The sequence below is a fragment of the Osmerus eperlanus genome, chromosome 9 (assembly GCF_963692335.1).
Source record: "Osmerus eperlanus chromosome 9, fOsmEpe2.1, whole genome shotgun sequence".
Taxonomy (NCBI): Eukaryota; Metazoa; Chordata; class Actinopteri; order Osmeriformes; family Osmeridae; genus Osmerus; species Osmerus eperlanus.
This window is the reverse complement of record NC_085026.1, coordinates 6,944,526-6,960,600: the sequence shown is the minus strand read 5'-3', so window position 1 is coordinate 6,960,600 and position 16,075 is coordinate 6,944,526. Positions and strand designations below refer to the sequence as shown.

General features: G+C 40.4%; 2 protein-coding genes across 3 annotated transcripts in view; one reads left to right on the top strand and one right to left on the bottom strand.

Moving 5' to 3' along the window:
• The window catches only part of nrxn3a (neurexin 3a), a 532,817-nt gene that overhangs the window by 335,649 nt on the left and 181,093 nt on the right, over positions 1 to 16,075 (bottom strand).
• Positions 4,767 to 9,489, top strand: dio2 (iodothyronine deiodinase 2). Of its 2 annotated transcripts, XM_062469471.1 has the most exons (3): positions 5,213 to 5,379; positions 5,835 to 5,940; positions 6,508 to 9,489. In XM_062469471.1, exons 1-3 carry the CDS (start codon positions 5,351 to 5,353, stop codon positions 7,081 to 7,083), a joined length of 711 nt encoding a protein of 236 aa, XP_062325455.1. In that variant the 5' UTR covers positions 5,213 to 5,350; the 3' UTR covers positions 7,084 to 9,489. The 2 variants fall into 2 exon arrangements, with proteins under 2 accessions (XP_062325454.1, XP_062325455.1); XM_062469470.1 differs by lacking the exon at positions 5,835 to 5,940 and having other exon boundaries at positions 4,767 to 5,379.

Sequence of the window (16,075 nt, the reverse complement as noted above, 5' to 3'; positions counted from 1 at the left end):
GGGGTTTTCAGGTTTGGGACTGTTAAAATGCTTTATTTTGCAAATCTACAGCATGTCGACATAAAGCTTTTATAACATGCTCACAAGATAGGTGTTACTCTTTACCCAGCTGATACAGCAGCTTCTCAAGTTCCCCGTGAACTAAATAATTGATTCAACGAAAGAAGAAAAGTAGCAGAAACCTGTATGCAAATCTTAATTTTCTAGAATTTGCAACGTAGTTATACTTACATGCAAAGTTTCAAATTCAATTAAGAAAATGTTTCTATTTCCAAAGCTAAAAAGTATTCAAATATGTAATTTGGTCACATACTTCTCGAGTTTAACCTTTTTTAATTACTAAAATGCAATCACAAGTGTGATCTGCAGGGACTTATTTTGTATGGTTCAATTGACACAAACTTAATTTTAAAGTGTCCAGTTTGCATCAATATAGGCTACTGTACATAATATAAGATTTGCAGAATGCAAAAACTGCATGGTTAAAACATGGCTACATTCCTAGCAGAATACAGATAACTATGACATCACATTGGTGAATTCAACAGTTTTCCTCTTTTTCTTTTGTCAACGTTTTTGTAAGTGTTTTTTCTTATAGAAATCAAAATAGTCAAATGTTTACAAAAAGGTGAAGTCAGTCCAAACATTAAGCATTGGATATAGCTGATATTAAACTTAAACCCATGAATTACAAGCCAGGCCCATTGACTCCCTCTGCCACATCTACATTTACATTTTTACATTTAGCAGACGCTCTTATCCAGAGCCACTACAGGTCAAATGTAAATACCTGACCATTATCAAACTGGCAAGCTTGGTCTTTAAGACCACACTTAGCCATGCTCAGTTCCAATGACTAATTTGGAATGTTTTGACAGTAAACAGTGGGACAAACAAACAAAAACGTTTCTGGAATATGCATCTTTTATTGCAACTCTGTATGTATTTCCTGGAGTAAGAGTAACATGGCTGAATTTAAATATTTCCTCAAAAGCAAAGCAATGGAAGCCTGTTACTGAGTGATCCTCTCCAGACACAAACTGTCTAAAACAGCACTTAAAACGCATCCGTTTGTAAACAAAATGAGGAAGAAACTCTTTCATAGATACTTGCCAGCATTTTGAGGAAATTCACCACGTGGTCATTTTCTTTGGCAGGATGTAATACTGAGAATTGGAAAGCAAATGAAGAGAGAGATGAGGTTGTGTTTAAGGTGAGGGGTTATAGTAGTGTGGGACTTTGACCGTCTGCAAATTTTGAAATGTCAAATACCTTGATCCTCCATGGCGTGTGTTGATTAATGGAGGGTTGATTTGACACACAGTCCTCTGGCAGTGTTCCTGGTTATACTCTAGTCTGAACTCTCAGTGGTAAACCATGTAACATGACATAAGAGCTGTCATGTCCAGAGTTCATGTCAACATTTAACTCAAAAATGACCGCAAGCACTTTTGATTTGGGATCGTAAAACCCATATGTACACATTTATTGATTGCAATTGTATTTATAATGTGCATATAATGTTCTTATTCAAAGCTTCAGAACATGTATTTTAAAACATATATTTTAAGATGTATCCAACTGTTTGCAAACGCAAACCGATAGTGTATCATATTCCAGGAAACAATGGCATGGGGTGTCAGCTTCCTAGCTATAGAACTAAAACTATGTGTTTACATTGTGACTAATGCACATTGTGCACTTCAGCTTAATGTCTGGGGTTTTCAGGTTTGGGATTGTTAAAATGCTTTATTTTGCAAATCTACAGCATGTCGACATAAAGCTTTTATAACATGCTCACAAGATAGGTGTTACTCTTTACCCAGCTGATACAGCAGCTTCTCAAGTTCCCCGTGAACTAAATAATTGATTCAACGAAAGAAGAAAAGTAGCAGAAACCTGTATGCAAATCTTAATTTTCTAGAATTTGCAACGTAGTTATACTTACATGCAAAGTTTCAAATTCAATTAAGAAAATGTTTCTATTTCCAAAGCTAAAAAGTATTCAAATATGTAATTTGGTCACATACTTCTCGAGTTTAACCTTTTTTAATTACTAAAATGCAATCACAAGTGTGATCTGCAGGGACTTATTTTGTATGGTTCAATTGACACAAACTTAATTTTAAAGTGTCCAGTTTGCATCAATATAGGCTACTGTACATAATATAAGATTTGCAGAATGCAAAAACTGCATGGTTAAAACATGGCTACATTCCTAGCAGAATACAGATAACTATGACATCACATTGGTGAATTCAACAGTTTTCCTCTTTTTCTTTTGTCAACGTTTTTGTAAGTGTTTTTTCTTATAGAAATCAAAATAGTCAAATGTTTACAAAAAGGTGAAGTCAGTCCAAACATTAAGCATTGGATATAGCTGATATTAAACTTAAACCCATGAATTACAAGCCAGGCCCATTGACTCCCTCTGCAACATCTACATTTTTACATTTAGAATCGAACTGGCGACCTTCGGATTACTAGTCTGACTCCCTCACCGCTCAGCCACCTGACTCCCCTGACACCTGACACATCTAAACCCTCTCCTTGTTTGATCTCACAAGAAACAGATCAACAAAACATCCTATACGTACATTATAAAACATATCCAACACTTACAACTGTCTTTGCATATATATCCTCTACAAATAACACTATAAACTATGCTTACATACATGCAAACATCCTACATCACTAATGAAGAGGCTTATGCAGCATGCACCCCATCCCTATCACCACACAAGGTCCAGTCTGTAACTGGGTCCAGACATAGATTGTATCATAAGCATCTGCTAATCCATTAAGGGGAGAGGATATTACACATTAGCAGGGGTGAAATAAAGTTCAGAAAAAATGGGAATTAAATCCATGGATATGGTTGGACTTCTTTGAAATGCATGTGTAATAGCTTGTAAATATGTACTGTATATTGTTGGTAAATATAAACTTAGAAGTCTGTTTTGCTAATCTTGGTTAAAAATAAGATTGTTGCAATATAATTTATATTGAATAAAGAGTAATATTGAATCGATGACGTCAACACTCAATGAATCAATCACTTTTATAGATTTTGTTTATTTACAAGGCACATTTTAAAGAGTTAAAAGTATTGTAGAATAAAATTGATCTAAGCGCAGCAACATAATGACACACTAAGCATACTATTAAACATGATAAGGCAACTCATTTTAATGCTGCTGAACTCTTATGCTATGTTAATTCATTACTGAAATATGTTGTATAACATGCCTGTTATGTTAAAATAAACATAGAGCCTGTTTTTCCATGTAGTCTAAGGACATCCTTGCATAGATTCCAAAAGACAGATATTGATGTCCAACATATGTTCCTCCAAATATCTTTTATCCTAGTTATGTTCCCTTGAGCTCTAGTAGATAAAGAGTTCAAACAGGCCAATTAACTGAGACAGTGGCCTGACCTGATCAGATTACTCATTCATTCACTTGATTCAAAGGTGACCGTGTGAAAGGATATATGAGGATCTTACTCTTTCTGACATTTTTTTTATAGTGTTTCAGTTATTCAGAAGAAGAAGAATGTAACTGATACAACAATCAATCAGGTGAAAGGCACTTAAAACTTGGAGTTTGCAAAATGGCATTTACCTAAAGGACTATGGAAGCATGAGGAAAATGGTTCTCTGGTCTGATGAGACAAATGTAACTCTTTGGCCAGAACTCCAAGGGCTATATCTGGTGAACACCAGGCATTGCTAACAACTTGGCTTGTACCATCCTTACAGTAAAACATGGTGGTGGCCACATCATGCTATGGGGGTGCTTCTCAGTACCAGGGACACGACTGATCATGTGGAAAGGAAATACCCTAGGTGAAAGCTTTGTGACCCGATTCACTTCTAAGCCCAGAACTGAATCTGAAGGCACTCACAAAAGAGAATCACCAGCTGGATGAGTGTTTGTGTGTGTGTGTTTGTGTGCAGGAGAGAAAGAGAATGTGTGTGTGTGTGTGAGAGAGATATAGAGAAAGAGAGGGAGCTTAACAGACCAGAAAGGACACTGCTCAACAACAGCTCAACTACATGCTCTTCTGGTTCTACCCATTGGCTCTTATTTGATTTTCACAATGTATGCTTCATGTTTTGGCTACCCACAGTAGTGTGACTCCCTCATCTCTCTTTCTGTCACATGTTCATCACACTGCTAAAATCCTTACACACACAAGTCAGGGTTAGTATGTTTGTGTGTATGAGTGCTTTTTTTCAAAATATGGAGGTAGATACAGACAATAACAAAAAATAATAATAAAGAGGGAGAACAAAAAGGTAAATATCAAAATGTATGTAAGTATGTATATAAAACAAACTTGAGTCCTTCTCATGTCTAACATAAGTTCCACATGGAATTGTAACATAATGTTGTGGGTTGCAAAAGTGCAGTAAAGGACAGTATGATTTGATATGGAATACTGTAAATGATACGTTACTAATACGACCACAACAAATCATTCTTCAATATGGTAATAATCATTGATAGTACATTTTCCGTTTTTTAATTTTAGAACTTTGTAATTTCAGAAATTGCCCTTTTCCCCTGAACCAAATACAAATAGGTCTATACATTTAATGAACTCATAATACAACTTCCAGCAGCTTATGGCTGCGTAGGACTCGATTCGACCAAACAATACAATCTCTCAAGACCAACAAAAACAAGATCACATTTTTCGCTGGTCGGTCTCTATTTCATAGTAGCAGTCCAGTGGAAAAGAGGAGGGAAATAACCAGGCGTGACGTCATGATCTTACCACAAGATAAGCCTCGGGTTTTATCTCGGGGCTGAATGATGTATAAAATAGTGTTTTAGCGGAGAGAGATTCTCGTCGGAACGCGCGACATTGGAAAAACTTTGGACAACCGTGCGCAAGTAGCGGAAACTCACAACGCACTTCAGACTTCTCTAGTCCTAGTGCGACAATTCTCTGAGCTTCAACTCAGAGCGCACTATAAGTTTGGACATAAGAGTTCCCTGGGGAGACGAGTCCTGTTCGCTGCGGTAGAATCGACAACGACGAAAGGGACAACCTGAGCACCTGCGCGAGATGGGTCTGAGACGACGCGGACCTGAGAAACGCATGAACCACTGATACAGTGGGGTTACAACCCAAATTACAATGGGAATGGCGAGTGAAGACTTATTGGTCACCCTTCAGATTTTGCCGGGTTTCTTTTCGAATTGTCTGTTTCTTGCGTTGTACGACTCAGTGGTTTTGGTGAAACGTGTAGTATCCTTACTTAGTTGCTCCGGCTCCACCGGCGGCGGCGAGTGGCAGCGAATGCTGACATCAGCGGGGTTACGCTCGATTTGGAATGGTTTCTTACTGGACGCCTATAAGCAGGTAACGTAAGAAGGTGATGTGGTTCCATAAAGCATAACTGCAGTGTAGAAAATGTATGTGGATTGTAATTTAAACAAAAGACCAAAGATCCCTATGTGCACAGTTACTTTCAGGAACATAACCAATCGCCCTATAGACCGTCAGGTGTAATCCAGGTGTCACTCCAGAGGAATTTGTTGTGGGAACTTGGGGGAAATTAAATTGAGAATGAATTTTGTTTTTCTTGCTCTGTTTAAAAGGACGTAACACCTGTACTTTTTTTGTAAAACATCCTCCATTTATTTTGATTTATTTTGCCTGGATGATCATGAACAAGTTGAGTTATGCTTCAGGAAGGATAAGCATTTTGATCTGTAAAATAACCTGTGATTTTATAATGAAATAAAATGTAATGACACTGCTCTGTTTGACCACTGCTTTCTTTGGTCAATGACTGTTCTTATGGTGTGTTAAAGGGTTGGGCACTGTATGTGCATGACGGGGAAAAAAAGAAATCAGTCAATAAATGAAAGACTGTATACCAACAATGATTACAATTTCACCAAACAGGCAGTTCCCTCTGTGAGTTAAGCATATGTCTGCTTATCTGTGTCTTTATCTTATCTGCATGCTTCATCTGACTTTGATTCATTGCTCTTGGCTTGGTCGATAAAACATCTTTGATGGTGCTTGACAGATGTGCAGACATCTGGACACCCGCAGTCGCAGGCATGTTTGGACGCACACTCGTTTATATGCATGCATGTGCTCTCTGGTCTTTTTTCCCTTTTAAAGTGTCCACAGGAAATGCATGTGCAATTTAGTGAGGCATTAGCTTTGCAAACAGAATTGTATGCCTTCTGTTTTACACTGCAACTCTCTGGAGAGCTTTATTTACGAAGAGACACAGTGACGAGCATTGCGTCGGAAGGCTCTGTGCAATATCCTGAAATGTCATAGTTGGTTGGAGGATATGCTAAGCCTAAAGAAAGTGAAGGGAAGTATGGTGCTAACAAAATTGATGCTAGCTAGTCATGAAAAAAACACATTTTGTTGACTTGCTTTGCCTGGTTATTTGCTAGGACGGAACAACTAGTCACCAAACGTGACAAGTTTATTATTCTCTTACCCTATCACTCTCTCTTTCAGGTAAAGCTTGGTGGAGAGGCACCCAACTCTAAAGTGGTCAGAGTGCCCAATGGTGGCCCCGGACTTCGACGCAGTAACAGTGCCCGGAGCGTGAGTAGCAGCAGCGGGGAATGCCACCTCCTGGACTTCGAGTCTTCAGACCGCCCCCTTGTGGTGAACTTTGGCTCAGCCACCTGACCCCCCTTTATCAGCCATCTGCCGGCATTCCGGCGGCTGGTGGAGGAGTTTGCCGATGTGGCAGACTTCCTCCTGGTATACATCGATGAGGCTCACCCGTCGGATGGCTGGCAGGCGCCAGCCTTCGGGCCCCACTCGTTTGAGGTCCGGAAGCACCGCAGTCTGGAGGAGAGGGTAGTGGCGGCACGCCAACTCATCGAGCACTTTTCTCTGCCGCCTCAGTGCCAACTGGTGGCTGACTGCATGGACAACAATGCCAATGTAGCCTACGGGGTATCCAACGAGAGAGTGTGTATCGTGCAGCGCGAAAAGATAGCCTACCTGGGAGGGAAGGGACCTTTTTTCTACAACCTGAAGGACGTCCGTCATTGGCTGGAACAGAGCTACGGCAAGCGGTAGAGATCACCAAGACCAGAGGATGGAAAGACAGATGCTTTTTTTTTGTTTTGTTAATACTATGTGATAGTAGAAAGAGAGTTTATTTTTGTATCTAAGTGAGTATAAAAAAAGGTGCATTTCAAAAATGCTCTGTTGTTATCTAAACTACAGGCGGACCCATGGAGAAGTCAGGAGTCACTTGATTTCTTTAGAATTCTGGAAAGAAATCACTTGGATGCTTACCAACATTCCATAACAGCTTCCATTCAAACTTTGAGACGTAAAGCTTCAGGAAGCACTGATGCTCTGCAATACAGCTCAGGTGCAACAAAAAGTTACATCATGTCACTTCAGCGTCAAAATATCTGTCAAGGGAGTTCATCTTAACAATTGCTTGGTGTGTTAAGTATTTCCTTGTAATAGAGCAAACATATTTGATGAGGTTCCTTATAGGGCAGATATCTAATTTGGTACTCTATAGTGTCAAACAAAAACTAAGCCTTTACCGCAGCAATGCAAGTTTGAAGTGTAACTTTGGAAGCACCTGAAGCATACATGAACGAGATGACTGGAGTATACGTTAAGAGCTCACTACCCACATGCTTTATCTGTCACTGCACCGCTATATGTTATTCATATTCCCTTTTACATCCATACAATACTCTTTAACTCTCAATAATTCATAGCATACAACAGAAAAATTAAACCAAATTATTCAGTTAGGAGGAAAGCACAAGTATGCAGCTTATATGTATATATTTATGTATATATACACACACATCAATATACACTATATTGCCAAAAGTATTCACTCAGCTATCCAAATCATTGAATTCAGGTGCACAAAGCAAGGGCCATAAAGACATGGATGAGCTAGTTTGGTGTGGAAGAACTTGACTGGCGAACAACTTTGGGATGAATTAGAGCGGAGAGTGCGAGCCAGGCCTTCTCCAACATCTGTCTGACCTCACAAATGCACTTCTGGAAGAATGGTCAAAAATTCCCATTAACACACTCCTAAACCTTGTGGAAAGCCTTCCGAGAAGAGTTGAAGCTGTTATAGCTGCATAGGGTGGGCTGACATATTAAATCCTATGGTTTAAGAATGGGATGTCACTCACGTCCATATGCGTGTGAAGGCAGACGAACAAATACTTTTGGCAATATAGTGTATATACATAAATATATAAATGAAATTAATTTATTTATGTTGAGTTATTAATGTTGCTGTTGTTTTGTTTTTACATGGCGGGAATATACGGCCGCCTATGTGCACTATGTTTGTATTATTCGTTTTATTTAAGAGATGACAATCTGTCAATGCACCTTCTTTCTTTGCGTGGGTGTTTATGATACAGTTTGTCACCATCTTGACTGCTTATCATTTAGATTCCCTGCATGACAAAAATCTAGCGTAGATACTGCCTAAAAAATATCCTTGTTGTTCAGTCCATGACGAGGCTTCACTTCCTATAAAAACCCTGTGGCCTACTTCACAGCATTGTTGTACTATACACTCAATGCTATAATCTTGCCAACAGTGTCATTGTTGAAATTAAATATTGTTCAACTACATAAATCAATTAATGAACAAAAAAGGAGATATGGTATTGAAGGAGCAGAGTTCAGGAAGTCTAGTGACTCTTTTTACCCCAGCATTTTTTGCATTAAGTTATGGATGCACATTAGGGATTGTTTGCAACAGCTACACAAGAAGGGAAATGTGGAAGGAAGAGACTTTTCATATTCGACTGAGCACTATAGCGCAACAATACATCAAATAAGTTGTCAGTAAAGAAAATTGTTGAATATCAATGAAAGCTAAGTTGCAGTTGAACTGAAGTTGAACATTCAATTTAAGAATTAAGCTGACGGAGATGCAGAAGTTTACGGATGACCTCCATCTCAATGGTAAACCATTAAAGATGACAACGAGGATTCCCTTTACAAATGGTATCAGGAAGTGAAAAAGGGGAGGCACAGGAAAGTCCAGATGGGTCAAGAAGGTGTCTGAGAGGAGATTCTCTTAGAGGATTTCAGTTTTGTGGTTTGTTTATTTGTAACAAAAACGCTTTTCCATGGTCCAATGTACAAACAGACGGTCAGTTTCAGTCGACGCAGCATAGGTGTGAAAATGAAAACCTTGGACGAAAGGGTTGGCTGACCCTGTCTTTGGTTGGATGGATGGCCACATCTCGCTGCCTGAGACTCTAACAGACACGTCTGTTGACATCATGAAGTCCTGGATCTGCCTCATACAGTAACTTGACTTCCATGGCTGTTATTGTGTACCACAACCCTCTTTTTTTAATCCTTATGCTTTTGCAATGATGTTTGTGATGAAATGCTGCTTTCTGAAGAAAATATTGCAAGGAAAAACAATGAAAAAGGAAAATAAAGTTGGAACGTTTGCTGCTGACACTTTGATCCATGTGCCAGCTTTTTTTTTCTGTCTGCCCTAAAGGAATCTGGGAAACCACAATGAGAGACAGAGCTGCTCGCCAGAGAAGTAAAGATAGAAGCAGGGTTGGAAGTTTAACTTGTAGGCATTGTGGGCAAGTGTGTGCACATCATGTCTGTGTTTATTTTTATTAAGCGTCTGTGTGTGTGTGTGTGTAGGTGTGTGAGTGTGTGTGTGTGTGTCTGCATGTGTGCACTCTGAAACCCCAACCAAAACAAATGCAGAATACAGAAAAATAATCCCGTCATATCAAAAATTTTGTTTACAATCCCAGAAAATCCAGCACAGGGACACAGAGGAGATCTAGAGTGTTTTTATTTAGACATGGCTGCACGCACGCATGTATAGTCTCTCGCCCTCTTCCCCTCCATCAAGTTGTAGGAAAAGGGGTTTGCGGGGTTATATGACGCCAAGCCTTCTGGCTGAACTTCTGCATCCATCTCACTGCCAATTACTCCACAGTACATTGGAGAGAATAGACACAGGAAGGGACAGGGTAGGGGAACGTGGAGAAGGGCCAGGAAGTAATAAAAAAATAACGCTTGTGTTCAATTCGTGTTTGTGTTGGGTTGGGGAACCACATGTAATACTTAATAGATTATAAGAAATACAAAACATCGACAGGCTTATAAGACCCTAAAAGTGCCATGTAGATGGTTTTACACATTCCACAATTATATTCATGTATTCATTGTATATCCTAATTTCTTTTTAAATAATATATCATAATTGTATCATATGGCAGGACTATAGGCACTGTTTCTAAGCTTGAAGTTAGGACAGCGTGGGTGCAAGAATTAAGGAAGGACGGATGTGGAGAACTGGGGCAAGGAGGAAAGGAGAGGAGGGTGAGAGAACGAGATGAGCTGAAAGGGAGGAGGAATAGTAAGGTGGAAGAACATGTTCCTGGAACTCTGTGTGTGTTTGTGTGTGTGTGTATATGTGTGTACAGAGGGCCTTGTTGTGGCTGAGTGGATAGGGGCCCTTAGAGAGCGGAAAAAGGTTGAATGCTGAACACCGGGACATTATTCATGCACTGTCTCAGTCTCGGAACAGGCAGTGAGTGGCCAACGGCCCAGGGCTTGGTTGGAAGGCTTGTTGATGCTGGAAAGAGTGAGAGAGGGATGCAGGGGGAAAAGAAGGGACTCATTAGTGGCACCGACTTTTACGCAACAGAGGAAGAAAAGCAACGTGTGTGTAGTAAAGAGAGAAGGAGAAAGTGAAAATAGGAGAACGAGTTTCAATGATCCTATAGGTTGGGTGCATCTGCGCTGATTGAGTCATTGAGTTAGGAAGGTTCCAGAAAGAGTGCCGTCTCAGAAACGGTATGGGTAAACACATCTAGACAGAATCCTAAACAGCATTTCCTCTCATTCTCCCTCTCCCTGTGGCTGGTGTCCTCACTCCCCTGAGACTTGTCTATGCTCATTGACCTACATTCTCTACATTTTCTGGGATCGGTGTTACAGTTGCCTGTTTACAACAGCATCCATTGAGAGAAGCTTTTGTAACTCCCAGCACAATGAGGCAGTGTGCTTTAGGAGCCGCCTGAAGAACCGTAGTGAACACGGTGCTCTGCCAGCACCTCCCACTCAAATGTTCAAAGCTCCGTGGTTTGCGAGGCGTGTATGTGTGGGAGAGGGGGCGATGAGTGTGTGTGTGGGGGTGGGAGGGTGTATGGGGGGGGGGGGGGGTACCTGCATAGTATTACTAGCTCGATATTCCCAATAACATTGTTCCTGAAGAGATCTCTCTCTCTCCCTGGACTCATTCATGCATTTATGAGCACACACCAACCAACACTCTGGCACACCACTCACGCTTATACCCTTTTACACGTACACACACACACGTCCTAATCACACACACCACGGCAATACCACACACGTATACCCTACACTCACAGGCATCCCTTACATGTCTCAGCAGAAGTCATTGACGCCATTTCTTTTGGCTTCTGAGCTTGGGATTTTTGGGCCTCATCCATCAAAAGACAATGTGGGCTTTTGACTATTCAGTCAAAGTTGTTTTAAATATTTCAAGGGCTGAGTAGCAGTGATTTAGTAAAATGTCTGTATTAAAGAACATATTGAGGTGTACTTTGAGGATTTCTTTCTTGTGAGCTTGCCTGTTAACCCTTGTGCTGCCTTCGGGTCATTGTGACCCACCTTTTGCACCACGACGGTGGGTCACAATGACCCGAAGGCAGCACACTCCGTTTCAAAACGGCAGCCCCAAACTGGAACACAGACAAGACACATGTTTTCATTCACATCACACTGGATGTTTTCCCTTGCAAGGCAGCAAGATCAATATTGTTTTACTTGAAAACAAAGGTTTAGATTTTGTTTTAGATGACCTCAGCATTTGCAATGTGTGTGAAAGCAATGTTTCAAGTTTTCCAAGTCTCTAGTTTATTTGCCATTTATAACAAGTACAGGTACATTGAATTATTAGGACATGCTTCTCTCGACAATCCCTAGCAGCCTATACCTAGAACAATATCTAAATATCTACACCCCCACCCGTCACCTACGGTCTTCTTCAGACAACCGCCTGGTGGTCCCACCGCTCAAGACCGCCCGGTCCCAACACAAGCTCTTCTCCTGTCTGGCCCCCCAGTGGTGGAATCAACTCCCCACCTCCATCAGAGACACTGACTGTCTCTCCACCTTCAAGAAAAGGCTCAAGACGCACTTGTTCCGGGAGTACAACGGTACTTAGGAATGGTTCGCTTGACCCGATGTTAGTTTCCTCAAGGATCACAATGACTCTTGCTTAGAGACTTGTTGCTCTTGTGGTTAGTGGTAACTGACTTAAATTTTTGTACTCGCTGTGATATATTGTTTTTAATATTGTTGCTTGCTTTTTTCCACAGGTACACTTGCACTTACAGCAGTTCATGTTGTTTAATTGTAACTTGTTTAACTACATGCTCTTATGGTTCTTCCCTTTGGCACTTATTTTGGTTGTTCACAATGTGTGCTTCATGTTTTGGCTACTCGCAATGTTTTGTGGCTATCTCGTTGTTATGATCAGTGACCTATGCACTTTGTAAAGCTCTCTCTTGGAAGTCGCTTTGGATAAAAGCGTCTGCTAAATGAATAAATGTAAATGTAAATATACAATAAATACTATAAATCCAAACCTACAGTATATGAGCTGCTGCACAAAGTAAAGATGATCAAAAAACTGTAAAGGTTTGACAAACAGACAACTAAAGGGATTCTAAATTATCCTTATCCATTCCCAAACTGGTAATCAGATACAACGTTGTGTAAAATAGTTGCATGACATTTCAGACTGTCTTCACTTCTAATGTGGATGGCATGTGTAGAACAGATCAAAATATTGTACAGCTTGTTTTGTTCTGTTGAAGCAATATGGAAAACAGACCTTTGGTAGTAAAGAGACAAGTGTGTATGTGAGTGTGTGTGTGTGTCATGGAGAGGGAAAGCAGAATGGAATGTGGTCTGGCAAGTTCCTCTGAAGGACTATAGCACGGTACATTGCCATTACAGCTTTAGTCACATTCGCCTGCACAAAACCGAGATCAGGCTGTAAAGTGTTCCCTTTATGTCATGGCATATGTGCTAGCTAGAAAGTTCTCCGTTTCCACTGGAATGGTGTGACTGTCAGTTTAGGAGTAGGTTTAATAAGTAATAAGCAACCAGCTGATAGGAGAGAGAGTCTCTAAACACTTCGAAAAGAATAATGATCACTTCAAGCACATGGTGGTAGTAGCAAAGTCTCTCTCTTTGGCATGAGGTTGGAAGACAGTATTTACAGTGAAGAGGGAAAAACAAAGCATTCAGCCAACAGATGTGTCACGGCCACAGCCGTGCCTCCCTGTTTTGGTTTTTCCCTGCCCGATTGTCTTCACCTGTGTCTCGTTCAGTGGTTTCATATGAGAGGCCGTATAGGCCTTAATTCATACTTGATCTCACATACACGCCATGACCTCACATATATACCATTATACTCTCACATATATACCATTATACTCTCACGTATATACCATTATACTCTCACATATACACCATTATACTCTCACATACACGCCATGACCTCACATATATACCATTATACTCTCACATATATACCATTATACTCTCACATATACACCATTATACTCTCACATATACACCATTATACTCTTGCACATAAACTGGCATACACTCTTACACACACAAAAATACCGTCTTATATGCACCATCATACTAAAATATGACAATATATGTAAGAGACAAATAGTATGTGTGAAACAGAATGTTACTATATGTAAGAGAATAACAGGATGTGTAAGAGAGAATACTTGTCTATGTGAGAGAGAATACTTGTCTATGTAAGAGAGAATACTTGTCTATGTGAGAGAGAATACTTGTCTATGTGAGAGAGAATACTTGTCTATGTGAGGGAGAATACTTGTCTATGTGAGAGAGTATACTTGTCTATGTGAGAGAGTTTGATTGAAACGGAAGGCAGATTGATTGAAAAGGAGGTAGTACTGAATTCTCAGTTCCTGATTGGCTTACACATGAAGAAGGATTTGGGGTAGATGTAGCTAACGCCCACCTTCCCTATCAAGACGAGACTGAGTGACATGACAAGATGGATTCATTAATAACATTTTGCATACTCCAAATCCTGCGGCATCATTGTCAGAAATGTTGAATCAAAGACGACAGCCATACACGGGGGCTGTTTCTAACGCTAACGTTGACAATGAAATGCGCCGGCTCTTCAGACCTGGATCAGGTGCATCAAGGAGCGGCAGCAGCCCTCTGTCAGGAGCTAGTCTTAATGCCATCCAAGTGATGGCGCAATCCCAATATCAAACTCCGCAGTATTTCGGTTAAGACTAACTCCTGACAGAGTGCTGCTGCCGCTCCTTGATGCACCTGATCCAGGCCTGAAGAGCCGGCGCATGTCATCGTTAGCGTTAGAAATAGCCACTGCGGATGGCTGTCGTCTTTGATTCCAACATTTCTGACAACGATTCAAGCAAATCCACTAAAAAACTCAAATGTAGAATTCCATAGTTGTTAAGGAAGCTATACCGACCCCCACTACCTGAGTCAAAAGTCCTAGATCAGTTTTTCAATTGATGAAACAAATTATCATTTAAATTAAAGCCAATGCCTTTGTGAATACCGTCCCGTGGCACTGGGGTTTTAACCGTTGACGTCTTTAAGTAGCCGAGTGGTCTTTACACCCTTGGCTACTAACCTAAACTTCAATGCCACAACCTGAACTTGATGTCAATCTGTTCACAACATTTTCCAGTTGGGACTTTTAAGATCCTATTTGAGTGTAGGCCCCTATGCCCGATGAATGCCCGCACCCATTCACTGCAACGAAATAGCTTCATGGATCCGATTCGGAATCTGAGTTTAGAGACGCTTGACAAAAACAATTGTTTGGCGTGAAATTCAAAACGCACCATGGTGCGTTTTGGAATTGTTAATGTGATGTGTTCCCATCGTATTTAAGACGAAATAGTTTACAAAGAAGAGGTTTGTTAATGTGACTGTATACATATCTCACTCATACTGGCTTATCAGCTAACATGTTAAAGTAGGCTACTTTAACATGTTAGCTGATTAGCTAAGTCTACATCCAAAGTCGCTGTCGTGAAACTAGCCTGAAGGATTCTTATATCTATGTGTCTATTCCAATATGTAATGATAGTATTCTATGACACAAATCTGTGTTCTAGAAAGAGTGGTCTGGAGTCGCAGAGGTCCGATAATATCAGCTTTAATGCAGCAGTTGGAAATCAACAAGTACAGAGCTCTGGGGTTGTCTACGTTTCCCTACCCGCTACAGAGTTTGGGCTGGTTCACGAAGTCCAACTGGCTATCTTTCCCTGCCCCAGCATATAATATACAATGCAATTGAAAACACAAGTATCAAAAAAGGGTTGAGCTTGTTCTCTCGTGCGTCAGGGAGTTGTTCTTGCCTACGCGCGTCCCACCTGCTCGGGTGCCATCTCCACCCAGTTTCAAGGTTGTTTCTGAAAATGAAGAGATAGAGACACAAAGAACAGCCTGCTTCCCACACTCAGTGTGAGACCCAATGTTTAAGCCTGAGCACACTTCTAAGTTCATAACTTTAATAAGCACAATGCATAACTTTAATAAGCACAATATATTCTTTAAGCCCTAACCCTCACACAAAAAGCTTCGAGGTAAAATTAAAAACCTTTAAAAACGTCTACATTTAGCAAATATTATTGTGCACAAGTATTTTAGTATAGTTAATATGTAATTTAATTCCATAATTTCCCCAGGAATAACTTTAAAAACGTATTTCAGGAACGTGTCTGTCCTCCCTACAATACCGCTGCAGCATTTGGAGTAGGCTATTTAAAATGTTATTAATGAGTCCAATGGCTTCATTAAGCCGCCCACTCTCTGCCATCTTGTCATGTCACTAAGTCTCGTCTTGATAGGGAAGGTGGTTGTTAGCTACATCTACCCCAAATCCTTCTTCTTCATGTGTAAGCCAATCAGGAACTGAGAATTCAGTACTACTTCCTTTTCAATCAAA